Source organism: Telopea speciosissima, chromosome 9 (genome assembly GCF_018873765.1).
Source record: "Telopea speciosissima isolate NSW1024214 ecotype Mountain lineage chromosome 9, Tspe_v1, whole genome shotgun sequence".
NCBI classification, from domain to species: domain Eukaryota; kingdom Viridiplantae; phylum Streptophyta; class Magnoliopsida; order Proteales; family Proteaceae; genus Telopea; species Telopea speciosissima.
This window is the reverse complement of record NC_057924.1, coordinates 6,366,931-6,382,721: the sequence shown is the minus strand read 5'-3', so window position 1 is coordinate 6,382,721 and position 15,791 is coordinate 6,366,931. Positions and strand designations below refer to the sequence as shown.

Here is a 15,791-nt window from a genome sequence, read left to right as displayed (position 1 = left end):
TCGCCTGCTACCATTTGTTCGTCGATCTTTCTGGTAAGTCAACACCTCTCATCTCTCTCTCTCTCTCTGTGCCGAGTGGTTCAGTCATCAGTGCGTCTATGAGTGAAGTCTTGTTTGTAGAAGCAAGGGATTAGGTGGTTTTTATTTGATCTTATTCACTTTCAAAACTTCTTGATCCACAGTTTTGGAGTTCTATTTAATTATCCGTTGTGTCGCTCTTTTGCTTGATCTATGAATTGCAATGCTAAGCTGTCTAGAAGGATCATAGCTAATCCTTCGAAATAAATGAGATATTCTCATGCAACTATATCTTTTCTTAACTTCTGAATGATTTGGTGTCATTTCCAGTGATTTTAGAGGCAATTTTTATGGGCAAATTTCATCATGAATGTCCCAAGTCGCGATAGATAGTGGACTCAAATATTTTTTCATAATTGTAAATTCTGATCTATGCTTGGGGGAAAATCTCGATTTTACATTATGATAGTCATGGATGACATTTACCTGATTTTGAAATCTTTATCAGAGAAATCGGACTTAGTTGACAATGGCTGAAACTGAGGCGTCTGTTCCCAGTGAGAATTTGTTGGAATGGGCAAAGACAGATAAGCGCCGGCTCCTACATGCTGTGTATCGAGTTGGGGATCTCGATCGCACCATTAAGTAATACCTTTTTCTATTTTTGTCTGAAGCTTTATCAATTATGAGATATGAATAGATGGAGCGATTTTCCATTGGATGACCAATGTATGCTAAATTGTGATAATCAGGTTTTACACCGAAGGTTTTGGAATGCAGCTCTTGCGGAAAAGGGACGTTCCCGAAGAGAAGTACTCAAATGCATTTCTTGGATTTGGGCCTGAAGAAACAAATTTTGTTGTGGAGTTGACATACAGTATGGCAAACTATCTTCTAACGTTCCTTAATATTCTTCATTTTGGTGTTCCTGTTAGCATTTTATTTAATTAGGATCATTGATGTTTTTTTATTGAAATTGCCCTTTTCATTGATCCCTATCTATGTCAATTTTTGAGTGGTCGATGAGGCATTAATTTTGTTTTTTAGGGAGGTTGGGGAGATATGCAAGTAGTCAGTTCACTTAATTAAAGAAACACTTATCTACTGTGTTAATGTAATTGTAAGTCATTGATTGCAGCAACTTGATACGTTTATCACCCAATTTCTGTTTGCCCTGTTTCATATTCTACATATGAAATAAGTGAACAGTTAATCTTCTTATGTCGTCAGGGATGTTTCATCTCAGCTCAACTCAGCTGAATTCAACAATTTTTATTCCAATTTCTACACAAATCCTGTACCACCATTTTGCTATATCTAGAGTCATATTCCGACTAAATCACAAGTCCTCATGCCTCCTACCTGCTTCGACTCAAGTTGTTTCTTACCCTTTCTATCATCACCACCTTCAATTCTCATTTCTCACCATATCATTGGTGCAGTCATTCATCTTCATTCTACTTGACTGGACCATCACTGTCAACCTCCCTCATCTTCTCCCATGTTGCCTGTTGGCAGCTTGGGGCTACTCTAATTTCCTGTGGATGCATTAATTTATAACATCATCTTCTACAATCTTGCTACTCATCCAAATCAGTAACCATCAGTCAATATACCTTTTATTTCTTGGTTGGCCACATTATGCTCCATAATTTGATCCCTATAATCTATTAAAGTTAGACCATCACTGCATTAGGGTGCTGGGAAAGCATTTATTTGATTATTGTCTTTAACATACGTTATTAGTGCTTAATTTCGACAGTTCATTTTAGCATCCAATCACTTACATCAGTAGAAACATATTCTTATATTTTGTAGACTCCTGCAATCCCAGTTTGCTTGTCTTAGGAGGCCAAAACGAGAAGAGACTTTTAGATTTTTATTCTTCTGTCCCTGTATTTGTAGCTTTCTGCCTTGTATTTTCTTTGTTTTTGTTGAGTTTCAGGTTTGATACATTCACTTTTCTCCTTGATTCACAGACTATGGGGTGGACAAATATGATATTGGAACAGGCTTTGGACATTTTGCAATTGCAACTGAAGATGTATGAATAATTTATTATTTAAGATTGGGTTTGTTAAGATAAACACTATAAATGGTGTTGATTAAGCTGGCACAAAATTGCCAAGTGGCAGACATGATTGGGAGCGAAGTAGTTTGATCGCTGGGTGTGCTACTGGGCTTTCTCAGTGTGCTTCACCATGGAAGAAAGCTTTAACTGCTGCTGGGTCCTTGTGATAGGGACACACCATACTGGTCTCATGCATCAAATTTCAATCTCAAACAACTAATAGAAGTGCCTCAAAAATGAATCCAAAGTAACAAAAAATTCTGAACATGCTACTACATGAAATGGCATTTTTGTAAATTTATAAAACTTTACATCCACTTTTTGGCCACTTCCTTTTATTGTTTCAAGCTTCAGTTTGACTATTGATGGGTGTGAGGTCCTCTGTCACTTGAACCCAGCCATGTCTACCACTCAGCAAGAAATTGTGGTATGGTGACAAACTAAATGACACCAATAATGTTGTCATTTAGATTTTCTTTATTTTCAGACATGATATTAATTGCATAGTTGGTGATATACACTACTAAACTTCGTAATCCAGGTCTATAAATTGGTTGAAAATGCACGTGCCAAGGGTGGTGTTGTCACCCGTGAACCTGGTCCAGTTAAAGGGGGGTCAAGCGTCATTGCTTTTGTGAAGGACCCAGATGGCTATCTGTTTGAGCTGATCCAAAGGGGTCCTACTCCTGAACCACTGTGTCAAGTTATGCTGCGTGTGGGTGACCTAGATCGCTCTATCAAGTTCTATGAGAAGGTAAGTTTTTTTTTTTTTTTTTCTAGTCTCTGATTATTGCATATGTGTTCTAGTCTGATCTCTGTAATGAGTACAACTTTCTTAAAAATGTATATTGAAGATTTTCAGATTTCAGAACAAAGCCATCAACTTATTTTGTGAGACTCCATCAAACTGCAAAGAAAATAGACTTTAGATCCCTTGGTTCTTTGTTACTACGTGGTAACCTGTGTTTTATTTTCAGTGCTTTCATGCATTTAAATGGATGAGGAGAAATCAAGAATTGGGCTGGGTCATGTCAGTGTCAAAAGATAAATTCTTATGATTTATCTCAAAATATCCACAATTTCATTATATAGGGGAAAAGAAGGCTTAACAGCCCCTTGGTTACATCAACTTGAATTAAATGGAATGTTGGAATTCCAAGATTAAATAGAATTCCAATGCCTAGAAACTAAAACCCATACATAGAAAACATAAACCAAGAAAATTAACTAACTCTTGGAATTCTAAAATACACTAAGAATACTAAAAGTCTTCTCCAGCAGCTGTTCCAAAATAACGAAACCCAAGTGGACCAAAAAAGGAACCATATAAAATAAACTCATTAGGCCAGGTTGTAGCCAGCCTACCCACAAGGTCTGGGCTTGGCTTGGTGCTGGTCTTGGACCAACATGTGGACCAGGTTCTATATGAGAACCGCAGGATCCAACTCTTTACTGCATCAAGCAATAATTTACTCCATCTTTTTTTTACCACTCCAAAGCAACACCATTGCCTACTGATGGCTTTTGTTTATACCTACTCTTCCTGTAGATCATTAATCTGTCATTTGATTTTCTCTATGATTTTGCTGGCTCTACCTGCTTGCAGGCCGTGGGTATGAAACTATTGAGAAAGATTGATAGACCTGAACAGAAGGTTAGTTTGCTTTGTACTTGAGACTCCATTCATGTAATCTATTTTTGCAGCATGATAGTAGAAGTCATGTCAATATGCTGTGGCTGGAGACATATTACAAAGTGGTTTATTTTGCATGTTATTTACAGTATACTCTTGCAATGATGGGTTATGCTGACGAGTATGAAACGACTGTTATGGAGTTGACGTACAACTATGGTGTGACAGAATACACCAAAGGAACCGCATATGCACAGGTTAGTGGCAAGCTCCTATTGTAAAATTTGTCAATTCAAAGCAAATCTTTCTGATCAATGGAAAATCCATTTCTAGGTTGCCATAAGTACTGGAGATGTATATAAAAGTGCTGAAGTTGTTAATCTGGTTACCCAAGAGCTTGGAGGAAAAATTACTCGGCAACCAGGCCCACTTCCTGGGATCAACACCAAAATTACCTCTTTCCTTGATCCAGATGGCTGGAAAACGGTAAGTCTTCTGATAGAAGTGAGTCTCTTTTAATACTTTTTCGTCATATTGCATGAAAGCAATTTCTACCCTTAATCTTCCTCTGCACCATCCAAAATAATAATTTAAAAAAAAAAAAGGAAGACTCCTATTATACTTTCCACAACCTCTACCTCAGTCATCAGGCCACCATCTCCTTATGAGAGAGGCCATGCTGTGAAATTGTCAGGGTATCCCCTGGGATTAGGCCATACTCTGGGCCTTCCGGAAGACAAACTTTGACATCACAACCCCTTTGTTTGTCTTCCTCTATAGGAAAACTCATTGCAGCAAAACTAGTTCATGATATTGTAATTGAACTTTGTAGTCCTTGCCCCACCCCTCTCTCTCTCTCTCTCTCTCTCTGTGCAAGTTTATGGTTGATTCCATGAGATATGATGTTCAATCAACCAATTAATTTGCTTTTCACACCTGGAATTGGACCATCAGTTGTGAGCTGAATTTCATGTTTTTAGGACTTAGGGTTAACTTGTCAGCCATCTACTTCACCAATATGCGTTTTATCAGTGAGCCAGTGCATGCACTCTTGAGCACATAAAAACCCTTGTGCTGATTTTCATGTTGTGTAAATTCTACTAATTGGCTTCGATTAATGTTTACTATGATCCTGGGCCAGTGAGAATTTGTCTATTATTTTACTGTGGAGCCACAACACAACTTTTATTCTTGTATTTATTTACTATTTTTTGGGTGTGTGTACATTTGATTGCTGCCTGGCTCATGTAAAGGTTGTATTGCTTTTTCTTTCTAGGTCTTGGTTGACAATGAAGATTTCTTGAGGGAGCTTCCAAAGAAAGAATAATCGTGCACAAGGACTTCATCATTGGGTTATGCCTCCAGATTTCTAGTCATGGGGCGAATAAACAGAATTTTCGACACCCGCCCAGAAATATGCTTATACTTACATAGAATTTAAACTATGTTCAAGCACTGTTTCTGAATGTCCAATTATAAGACAAAATCTGAGAGTGTGTGCTTTGTGTTCCTATGCTATTGCTATTGCTATTGCTATTTAGGGCCTCTTCGATCTAACAAGTGGGCTTATGACTGAATGTATCTAGCTGGCCTTTTTACGAACCTCAGATGTTGCATATTAGATGGACCTTATCTATGTGAAATTTAGTGTTAAATGGTATGCGCGTTGTAGTATCATTTTTATGTACTTTATTCTTACATTGGTCAATTGTGGACCTTTTTTTTTTTTTTTTCGGGTAAAACAATTGTGGACCTTAGTGCAACGGTAAGGTTGCTCCAGTGTGACCAAGTGGTCATGGGTTCGAGTCTCTGAAAATAGGGGTGTAAATGAATAGCCAAAATTTGTATCCGTGTCTGTATCCGTTTAGCACTAACCGAATCCGTCCGAAAGCTAAACGGATGCGGATATGGATAAGCTATAGCTATCTGAAAAGCTATATTTACATGTAAATGGATAAAATGTTCGATCTGTATCGGTGTCCGTATCCTGTTAGCACTATCCGAATCCGTCCGATAGCTAATCGGATGCGGATGGGGATGCGGATATAGCACTATCCGAGCCGAATTCGATCTGTTTACAGCCCTATCTGGAAACAGTCTCTCCGCAAAATAAGGCTGTATATGTACATTATGACCCTCCTCAAACCCTGCAGCGGTGGGAAACCTCAACTAATACCGTAATGCTGATTTGGTTCAAAGTTGAGCCAGAATCTGACTTGTGTTCTACCCCTAGTTTCTACACTATATTTGTAACATAGAGCCCCAGGGTTCAATTGGTAAGAATTGAGTGAAGAAAAGAAAGCAAAATCAACAAATTTTTTTCCTCTTCGAGCCAAATGGTATTTATTTAACAAACAAATTAAGATAAAATAAAAACAAACATTCTATATTTTCACATAACATCCTCCTTAAATTTCACTCCACCCACCCAAAATTCTTCACTTCAGTTCACTTGTTACCAAACTGAGCCCTGGCAAAATCATTTCATGAGTAGATTGGCGTGGATTATGTGGAATGTCAGCACCAGCACCTAAGCAAGCAGCTCCTGCCCCATCTTACTAGCAAAAACAGATACCTAGCCAGTTCCTCAAGCCCCTCAGTTTTCACCCTCTGGGCTAAATACGGTCCAATTACACAGTACTTTCACAAGTCAGGCAGAAAAATTTTCCAAAGCTGTAGAAGATCTATGTAGAGGGAATACCTTCGCGTAAAGAGAAAACATATACATATAGACAGTATCATCACCAATCATTATTGAATAAGAATCATATAACAGGCAAAACAAAGACGGAATTCTGCCATGCAAATACAGCAACTTCTGAGGCAAAACAAAAAAAAAAAAACTGGAAGAGAGTTATCTCCATGCATTACGACGAAGAACTTCAACTAAGCAGAACCCACTCGTAAGTTACCAATTCTCCATAGCCATAGAGAAGTTTCACTAGTAGTAGAACAAATGGTCATCACCTTCTGTAGTTGAAGCTAACTGAACCAAGAACTGTCTATGGACAATGAAGCCTCCCTTGACTATAATTATTCTAGTTGAGGAGAAGACATTTCACATAAATGAGATCAAGGGATCCAATCATAGGTTCCACAATCACACGTGACCAGAAAGTGTACTCATATCAAACAGGTATGTTGATTATATGTGCACCTTGTGCTTATAAGCCTCTGCAAGAGAAATTCTTCAGAATAATTATTAAAAATAAACATGATTCAATTCTGTAGTACAACAGATCTTCCTACAGTAGTTCTCAAAAATCTATCTCTCAAGACTTCTCTTCCACCAGCTTGAACAGGATCTAACATGTTTGAAACATTAGGATTGACCGTCTTTGTCCTGCAGGCTTCATGAACCGAGACAAAATAAAAAACTGCCTCCAGGGATGGAGGGCATCTATAGGACTGTATCCATGGGATAGGAACCAAGGACCCGAAGAAATGTTGCAAACTCCTGCAAAAATATAAAGAGGTTTTTAGATGCCATTTCACCCAAAAAACGAAAAAGAAAACTGAGTCTAAGGACCATCATTTCTCTAAGATAGTAAGACCTCATAAGCAAATCAATTTTCATATCCAGCATTGGAAAGGTTTCATGAACACCAACTGCTTGTTGACAAAAAAAAAATTCAAGTATTGCCCCAACAAATCAAGGAAAACTACATCCAAAAATTACAACACCAAGTTTACTCAAGCCAGGGGCAACACGTGAGGTCCCAAAGTGACCATGTAGAAGGTGAACAGCATGCAGGAAAATGCCTAATCTCGATTAGTAATGGTGCTTGATGTTGAATAACACTAGGGAAGAAATGGCATAAGTACCAATGAAAAAATCTAGTTACAGAGGTTGGTAACCAAGCTTCTAAATGAAGTTCTTAACCCAATGCATCAAGCACTAGTTAATTGTGAGTGGTTTTTAGCACATGACAGGGCCAGTTTGTGCGTATCCTATGAGTAGAGGCACATCTTGGCAAGCAACAAAAAAGTCTACTTACATCAAGTAATCTATTTTTAGTAGGAAACCTACTAAAGAGTAAGTCTAATTACGATAAAAGGTAAATAACTAAAAGCATATTACAACTCAACATTATCCCATTATCCCATGGTACACAACACTCCCCCTCACGGTACACTTTAACAAATAGATTTGCTGAACACCCAATATCTTAAAAATCAGGGCCAAGAACTGGTTTAGTTGAAAAGAATTGTTGGTTGAAGCATTTCTCCCATTTCAATGGAAACAGTTGTAACATATCCAAGGGGATTGTAACAAAAAATTAATCCTTGTCGAAAGCACCAAAATATTTCAAATTTCAGATGAAATCGTTTATTTATTTACCAAGTAGATTTATTTCAGTCTAGACTAAAATTTAATATCTTCGTTGAAATCACCATCCAAGAATGGTGGGGAATATTCACTTTAGTAATGGTCGTGTTCATTGCAGATCGACCTACATAGGAAAGAACAGTTGGGTAGTGGGTATTAGTGGCTCCCAGGGTACAAGAAAACACTAATCATAGTTTTTCATTTTTTTTTCTCCCCTCCTTTGGTTTTGGATGAAGTGTTTACCTGGTAACCCCCCCCCCCTCTGATGAACAATCTTATTCGAAAAGAGAGCAGTAATAAAATACAACCCTAGAAGACAACATACTAGAACAGTATAATTACAAGAACTGGTAACTCTTCACCTGGATATAAAACAAAACAGGGACAACATAATTTGCCAGAGTAAAATAAATCCAACATGACCATGCATCTTTGTTGGTATGTAACAGAATGTCAAATAGAGAAGTGCCAAAAAAAAAAAAGCAACGTAGAACTTAAGAGAGAAAAGGGGTGGGGGGGGGGGGAGCTCATAATTTTTCTGCCATAAACATCAGAATACAGACTTAGCAGATCAACTAATAGAAATGACAAACTCGTTAGCAGATCAATAATAGAAATTAGTAATTTGACATAATTATAGGTGAAAAGCAAAACCAGAAATGATAAAAACCAGACCTGCAGGTTTCCCAAAGCATTTTGTGCACGAGGGTCTGCCATTGAAGCTTCAAAATCAAAATAGAAAAGGTAGTCAAAATACCTGCAACAAAAAAAAAAATCACTTAGACAGCATGAAAGGATCTCATTAAAAATAAAAAGATCAACTTTTCCAAACTTGGAAGATTCTCTTCCAAATTGTACAAGAGAAAATTAAGAGGAGCTAATGATTAAATGGAGTAAATTTTTTAACAATAGCAGACTTAAAACACAGATTGAAGATTGATTTCTGATACAGTAGAAATTGGATTATTCAAATCTTGTCAGCTTCAGCTACGAAACAAGGACACTTTATTTTTCAAAAATTTACAATGTTGACTACCCTATATCTTTGAGCCACCAATACATCACTACTATACATTTGAGAAAACCCGGGGGATGGGGCTGGGGCATCGTCAAACATACATCGCTACTATACATTTGCAAAAAAAAATAAATAAATAAATATGCATTAACGTAATGCACATGTTGGAGAGCTACTACTTGTTCATTTACTTTTTTGTTAGGTATCTTAATTATCAACCCTTTAAATTTTGATATTCATTTTTTATTCTAATTTTATTTGATTTTGCCAAGCAAACGAGTTAACACCTGCCCCAGCCAGGAATTTGGAGAGGTAAGTACCACTAGAATCTAGATGAAATCTAGATTATCAATTACCAATTATATATGACCTTGTATAAATTCAATTAATGATATAATGTGAGTATTATCATTTCTAAGTGTTAAATGTTGATGTTTCTGTTTATTTTTGTTAGCCAAAATGTTTCACATTTATACCCCAGTGATGGATAATAAGTAATGACTGCAAGGTAGTCTGAGTATGTATTTTAGATTCTCAACCCCGAAGGGAAATGGCACTCACTTGGCACACCCAGTGTTAGAGTCATCGACAACCCTCAATGGCTGCTTTCTTTGTGGTCGGCTTTCAATCTGAAGTTTCATATAAAGGAGAAGATAATGATTGAAGCTTGCAGTCTAAAGGATAAAAACAAAACCAAACTCGAATTTGAAGGTACCTTTGTCAAATTAATACCCCGCAGAGCAAACAACGCCAAGGCTTTAAACATTACTCCTGGGCCTTCATCCAGGGTGAAGACAATGCTTGTCTAAAAGAAAAATGAAATTAATGCTTTGAAAGGGGTAAGCACAATGCAATAATAGGAGAAAAGAAGCAATCTTACCTTGAAAGGTCGGTCAGTTCTAGGAATTATAGGTTCCCTTGCAAGTATCAGAAAACGGGTTATATTTTCAGAATCATCCTGCCCAGTGCATTATGTAAGCAAGTCAAACATCCTTAGATTTGAAGCAATGAAAAAAAAAATGCAAACATTCTCCATCTACATGACAATGAAACTTCATGAGAAAAAATAGCGCTTAAATTTCATTAGATACTAAAATATTATACAAGCACCCAAAACATGCGGCAAATGTCAGAATTCTTATAGGACAGATCATTGTTACTCTTTGCTTCCTTCAAGCTCTTGTTTGAAGTTTAACCATTATCCACGATAACCTGATACCTTCACATAACCACAGTATCAATACCCTGTGGACACATACTGGACAGATACAGTCAGACAGCCCCAACTATATCCAAGATTTTGAAATCCAAAAGATTTAGAAATTAGAACAGTCTGATTCAATTAGAAAACCATTCAATGCTATAATTTGACTGCTTCCTGTACAGTCTGATCATGAATGCATAACAAACTTGAGAATCTTACTAATTATGGTAATTAAAATTTTCAATAGATTCCAGCCCTATCATATTTTGTTATTCTAGTCTGAAAAAGTGAAGTAAAATGAAATTAGTACAGTTAGTAAAATTTTGAGCAAGTTACACAACCATTATTGCTAATGATTAAAAATTTTCCATTTTATTGTTATTTTAATTTCATTTCCCTTCATTTTAATTCCAACCAGAAAGAGTCATATGGAAAATATGGCAAGACAATTGGGGTCCTGGGAGTTATTATGGGTGGGGCTCAATTACAATAATTTCTACAAGTAGAGTCTGGAGATTTCCACAATAGAAAATTAGAGGTTATTTAGGAATTTGGTAATATGAAAGATGGTAAAAAAGTAAGGTCGTAGGTTTGCAAAATATGGACTAAAGAGAATTTAGAACTGCAGCAGGTGTTAAAAGTTTGGTAAATCAGATTTGCAAAGCGATTGATGGATATGAGAATGTACACAATTTTTTGAAACTAACAATGAAGGTTTATGGTGTGATTGGTATAGGCTTACGATGTGATTATATCTTACTCGGAAAATAAAAAGAAGGAAAAATAATATGGAAATAGAGAAGAGAAGCAATAGGTTCTGCAAGCTTTACTCCAGTAGGGCTCCAAGAATCACATCCAGAGTGAATTGTAAACTTCATACCTTCAAGAGAATTGAATTAAACACCAAACCAGCAGCAATAGTTCTTCAAATCATCATTATCATTTAAACGTCAATCACAACACCTCTAGATGGCGCCCAAAATAGTGAAACTCTATTCATACTCAATGATAACCAGCAAATATTCTGGCTACAAGCCAAATGTATGGGGAAATTTTGAACCAGCAAAAGTTAACTCATCTGACAAAGAACTAAAACTCCTATATTGAAAAAAGAAACCTCAAATTAAGCTTTTTTTTTTGTATGAAATCAATGAACTTACAGGATTGATGATTTGAGCCACATTTATGGTGCCCAGCTCCAATATTTTGGTTGGGAAAAGAAACAGGGCATCATGAATGTAGGGACTTGTCCATTCAAGAGGTAACAAATTACTGAATAAAAGTCTGGATTGATGAAACAACGGACTACATGGTATACAGTATTTGGCTCAATTCATTATCCATAGAATCACATTTTTCTTGTCAACAATTAAAGACAAATCCACAAAATAGATGATGGAGCTAGGAGAAAGCTAACAAAAACCATACCTGTATTTTTTCTGAAAGTATGTTAAGCCCATATATCTCTGCAGCTCGAGCACTTGCAACAGCTCCAATATCTCTCAGGCCACTTGCAGCTACAAACTGGCCCAAAAGTTCTGAGAGTGATAAGCACAATAACCTCAGACTATAATTTAGTTAAACTAAAACAATCACAGAAATAGACATCCATATTCACAACCTGAGCAGCACCGGCAGTATCATCCACACTTTCTCTGACAACACCTAACTTACTGAGTGTATTCTCACAGTGAGCAAGTGCCTGCAAACAATTCGATGCATAAGACAACTTTAGGATCTAAAGCTTCAAGTTCACGAAGAAGCAGAAGAAGATGTGTTTGTATGTTCAATAGACTCAGCCGTAGGTGGGGATCCACACACTAGGAGCATGGATTCATGTAACCTGATCATCCAAATTCTGGCGACCAACTGGATCGACCGTAGCCTAAATATGATACAATCTGCGAACCCTATCCCCAACCATATCATATTTTCAACAACATTTAACCCCAAAATAACTTGTCAAGACACAGGGACCATCTGATGGAACCAATGTTAGGACATATCCAATTACTGGCGTAACCTTTAGAGTTTGGACAGCATGGATAGATGAGCCCCTGCTGCATGAACCAAAACAGATCCTGGCATAGAGCTCAGCAGTATTCTACCCAAAGAACCTGGTTTCCTCTTTTAATAAATCGAAGAATGTTGGTGGAAGGGAATGACTGACTTGGGGATGGCTTAAAATACGTTTTAGCTCCTCCTTTCTCACACCGGGTAGTCCCAGAAGGCAGTGGTTAACGGCTAACTGCACCTCACCCACAATATGCAGCCTATGGCGAAGAAGTAAATCATAATTGCGATGGATGCTCCCACCTAAGGAATTCTCAATGGGGAGAACTGCTTTATCAGCCAGCCACAGTTCAACTGCCTGTGAAACAGGAATCAATTTTATAAGCTGGAAATGATAGGTATTTATTCAATTGCAAATCCTGTACAGTGGCATCTGTCAAACCTTGAATGCAGCTTCAAACTGATCACAGGGAACCGCCTCACACTTGGGATATGCTTTGAGGACAGCAGCCTCGCTATATGCACCAGGTAGTCCCTGCATCAGATGACACAACGATTGTAACAATCAAAAAAGTCATTTTAGTGCAATAGGTTGTTAAACAAACAACATACCTGATATGCTACGCGCACCTTGAAGCCATCTTTTTCCGAAGGGGAAAGATCAGTTGCAGATAATGGTCCTGTTATTCATGTAAATCATCAAAACTTTGTAATTGCAAATAAACAAAAAAGGTTCAGTAGAAAAAATGGGACCCTTTGGCAAACATGCAAGCATATTGTCACAGAATTGTAAAGGTGGAGCATAATAATGAATGAGATATAGTGAAAGTGCATCAAAGAAGTCATGGCAATGATGAGACAGTAAAGGATAGCCAAGTAGTTCCTGCTTCCTCGAAGATATGGCTAAATGGTGTATGAGACTCTACCAACATGAAGATGCCAGCTTGTTAATATAGTTTGTTACACAGGCGGGGGCCAAAACTTGTTTACATCTTCTAACAACCCACCATTAACCATGTTGATTACTATGTCTACATCCACCCACCCTCCATACAGACACACACACACACACACACACACATGCAAGTTGCCAAAAGGTGTCATGGTATGCCCTCACGATCAGTGGTGTTATGTTTAAAGGCAGCGATGATCAGATGATGAAGGAAATATACCTGTAATATGGAAGCCATGCACGGGATATGAAAGAAAAAAAATAAGGAATATGGCAAATATACCTGTAGTGTGAAATTTTTCTTGGGCACCTTGGCCTCATCTTGGCAGCATGACAACTATGTTATATTTCATAATGAGGTGTTATTCTCAGACAAGTCTTGGTTTAAGAGACTAGAAATGCCTCAGGTGGAAAGCAAATCCCATAAACATCATATACTAAAGTAGAATGAGTTTATCACTTATGTACCTGGCTTTTACAAGAATTTTTGCCATTGATTCAATAATAGTAACAATAACCATACCATCCTTTTATGATGACAGTCAAATACAAAAAACATGGTAGACCATTAAAATGTTTGAAATTCCAACCTCTACTTCCCTGTTCCACCTCACCAAACTACATACAGGGGAAAAAAACACATGGACAGAAGTCTTATATAGGATTGACAAAGAAGTATGTATACTAACATACAAAGAGAAAAGAACCCAGGGAGCAAGATCTCTAATACCAGACAGATTCACATAGCGTGTAAAACTAGCTCTAGAAATATATGGATATACAAATGTATAAAATTTAACAGTATTTTCTAATGGTTCGAACTTGGAGGTAACTGACTCGAGAATTTGCTGATTGAGAAGAAGCTTAATCTGCTAACAAGCATCACAGTCAAATGAACCACCAAGAAGAACAAAATGGCAGTCAAAATTACCAACATTCACCAAAGTCTGCAATTCTTACAGATTCTAATGTACAACATTTACAAAGGAGAAACCCAAAATACTAAAGAAACAGAAATAATATAACCCACTTGGAAGAGGATTCAAATCCTTGTGTAATATCTTGGACTCGTTATTCTCATACAGTTCAACCAACCGCTGCAATTCAACCGTGGGTGACGTCGGATTCTCATCCTCAACAGGCTTTGTGGCCAGAAGAGCAGTAAAATGTCCGGAAACACAAATACGCCCAACTTTACAGCTCCTCTCAATATCTCTGTTCCATTTCAAAACAAACCCAGAACGCCGAGAGTCCGAATCTCCCCTACCCAATTGACAAACATAAGATCCCCAAACAGCAACAGCCTTGGAAGCCATTACAGACAAGCTGTTCGGTCACAAAACTCACTGGATAGGCTTAATAATGCTTCTCATTCCGAAGAACAGAATGCATTAATGCAAACCCAGTACGGAATTTTTTAGAGAGCAAAGAATAAATAGCAGTGGAACCCACCAACGCTGGTGGAGTGGGTATTTCAAGTAAGGAATGGGGTTGAACTGGTGTACAGAGACTGACAAGCGAAGGCCAGGAAAGAGAAGTAGGTGAACGGATCTTTGGAGACACGTTTTCCCAACCAGAAACTTACATTGTTTCATTAATCGTAAGTTTTTAACTTCGACATTCGATGAACATGGACGGATGATGGGTCAAGGCAACTTTTGAAGGGGAAGAATCAACTTACGAATTTTACCCATTTGATTTGAAGCATCTCCAATCTCGTGCTTCTCTTTCTCCATCAGTTACCCACAGGTTTTCCCAAAACAGGGCTGGAAATCATGTAATGATTAAGTTTGAGAGTTTTAGGTAATCTACCTATTGCGTAATTACATAACTGTTAATCATTTAGTTGACTTCTTGTTCCGAAAAAAAGAAAAAAGAAAAAAGTGACGAAACAATAGTGTTTTCAAGAAACTTGACAAAGATGTTCAGACCGATTTGACCTTTGTGGCAAACGAATTTGCAGAATTGCAGCTTGTAATGCTCTGTTTTTGAATTAACCACACGTTAAATTTTATTTTGAGTATTATTTTTTTTTGCCATATAAAAAGAAAGTCTATTCATTAAAATGAACAGAACTGGTAGATATGGATTATACAGTTCCTTGATTCACGGAGTAGAATTTGACCAATATGTCCTGCTTGAAATGGAGAGAGAGACGGTTCCTTCTAAGCTAGGGAATCAACAAATAATTATCAACTCCAGTTTGCGGGCACCTCCAATTTCTATAATAGAGGGAATTGGACCACACCTTGGACAGTGTTTTCGGATAGGGAATACGACGATCATTTCCATTCCCATGTGAGGAATTGGAAGAGGCAGCGATTTGAAGGGGCTGACGATTCAAAATCAACTACTACATTGTTGATCTCTCCATAAATAAACTGGAAACTACATTCCATAAGTACGCAAGAACAGATAACAAGATAGCTGTGTTTACCCACATGATAAAAGGGCAGAGTTTCTTTCAATCTGTTTCTATAATAAAACGATCAAGACAGTCAAAAATTGCTTCTAGCATGTCGCTACGCATCGCCAATGCTTCACCCAATAGA

The 15,791-nt window shown here is 37.4% G+C and overlaps 2 protein-coding genes across 2 annotated transcripts; one reads left to right on the top strand and one right to left on the bottom strand.

Moving 5' to 3' along the window:
• Positions 1 to 5,233, top strand: LOC122639624 (lactoylglutathione lyase GLX1). Its single transcript, XM_043832497.1, has 9 exons — positions 1 to 33; positions 527 to 663; positions 771 to 895; positions 1,998 to 2,062; positions 2,631 to 2,843; positions 3,696 to 3,743; positions 3,872 to 3,979; positions 4,056 to 4,208; positions 4,999 to 5,233. The coding sequence occupies exons 2-9, from the start codon at positions 548 to 550 to the stop codon at positions 5,047 to 5,049; spliced, it is 879 nt and encodes a 292-aa protein (XP_043688432.1). The 5' UTR covers positions 1 to 33; positions 527 to 547; the 3' UTR covers positions 5,050 to 5,233.
• A 1,776-nt stretch (positions 5,234 to 7,009) lies between these two features.
• LOC122641154 (arogenate dehydratase/prephenate dehydratase 1, chloroplastic-like) lies at positions 7,010 to 14,590 on the bottom strand. Its single transcript, XM_043834488.1, has 11 exons — positions 14,270 to 14,590; positions 12,900 to 12,967; positions 12,730 to 12,822; positions 12,445 to 12,645; positions 11,896 to 11,976; positions 11,703 to 11,798; positions 9,951 to 10,028; positions 9,786 to 9,875; positions 9,632 to 9,699; positions 8,728 to 8,809; positions 7,010 to 7,179 (listed from the first exon to the last, which is right to left on the bottom strand). The coding sequence occupies exons 1-11, from the start codon at positions 14,553 to 14,555 to the stop codon at positions 7,123 to 7,125; spliced, it is 1,200 nt and encodes a 399-aa protein (XP_043690423.1). The 5' UTR covers positions 14,556 to 14,590; the 3' UTR covers positions 7,010 to 7,122.
• Positions 14,591 to 15,791: the final 1,201 nt, after the last annotated feature.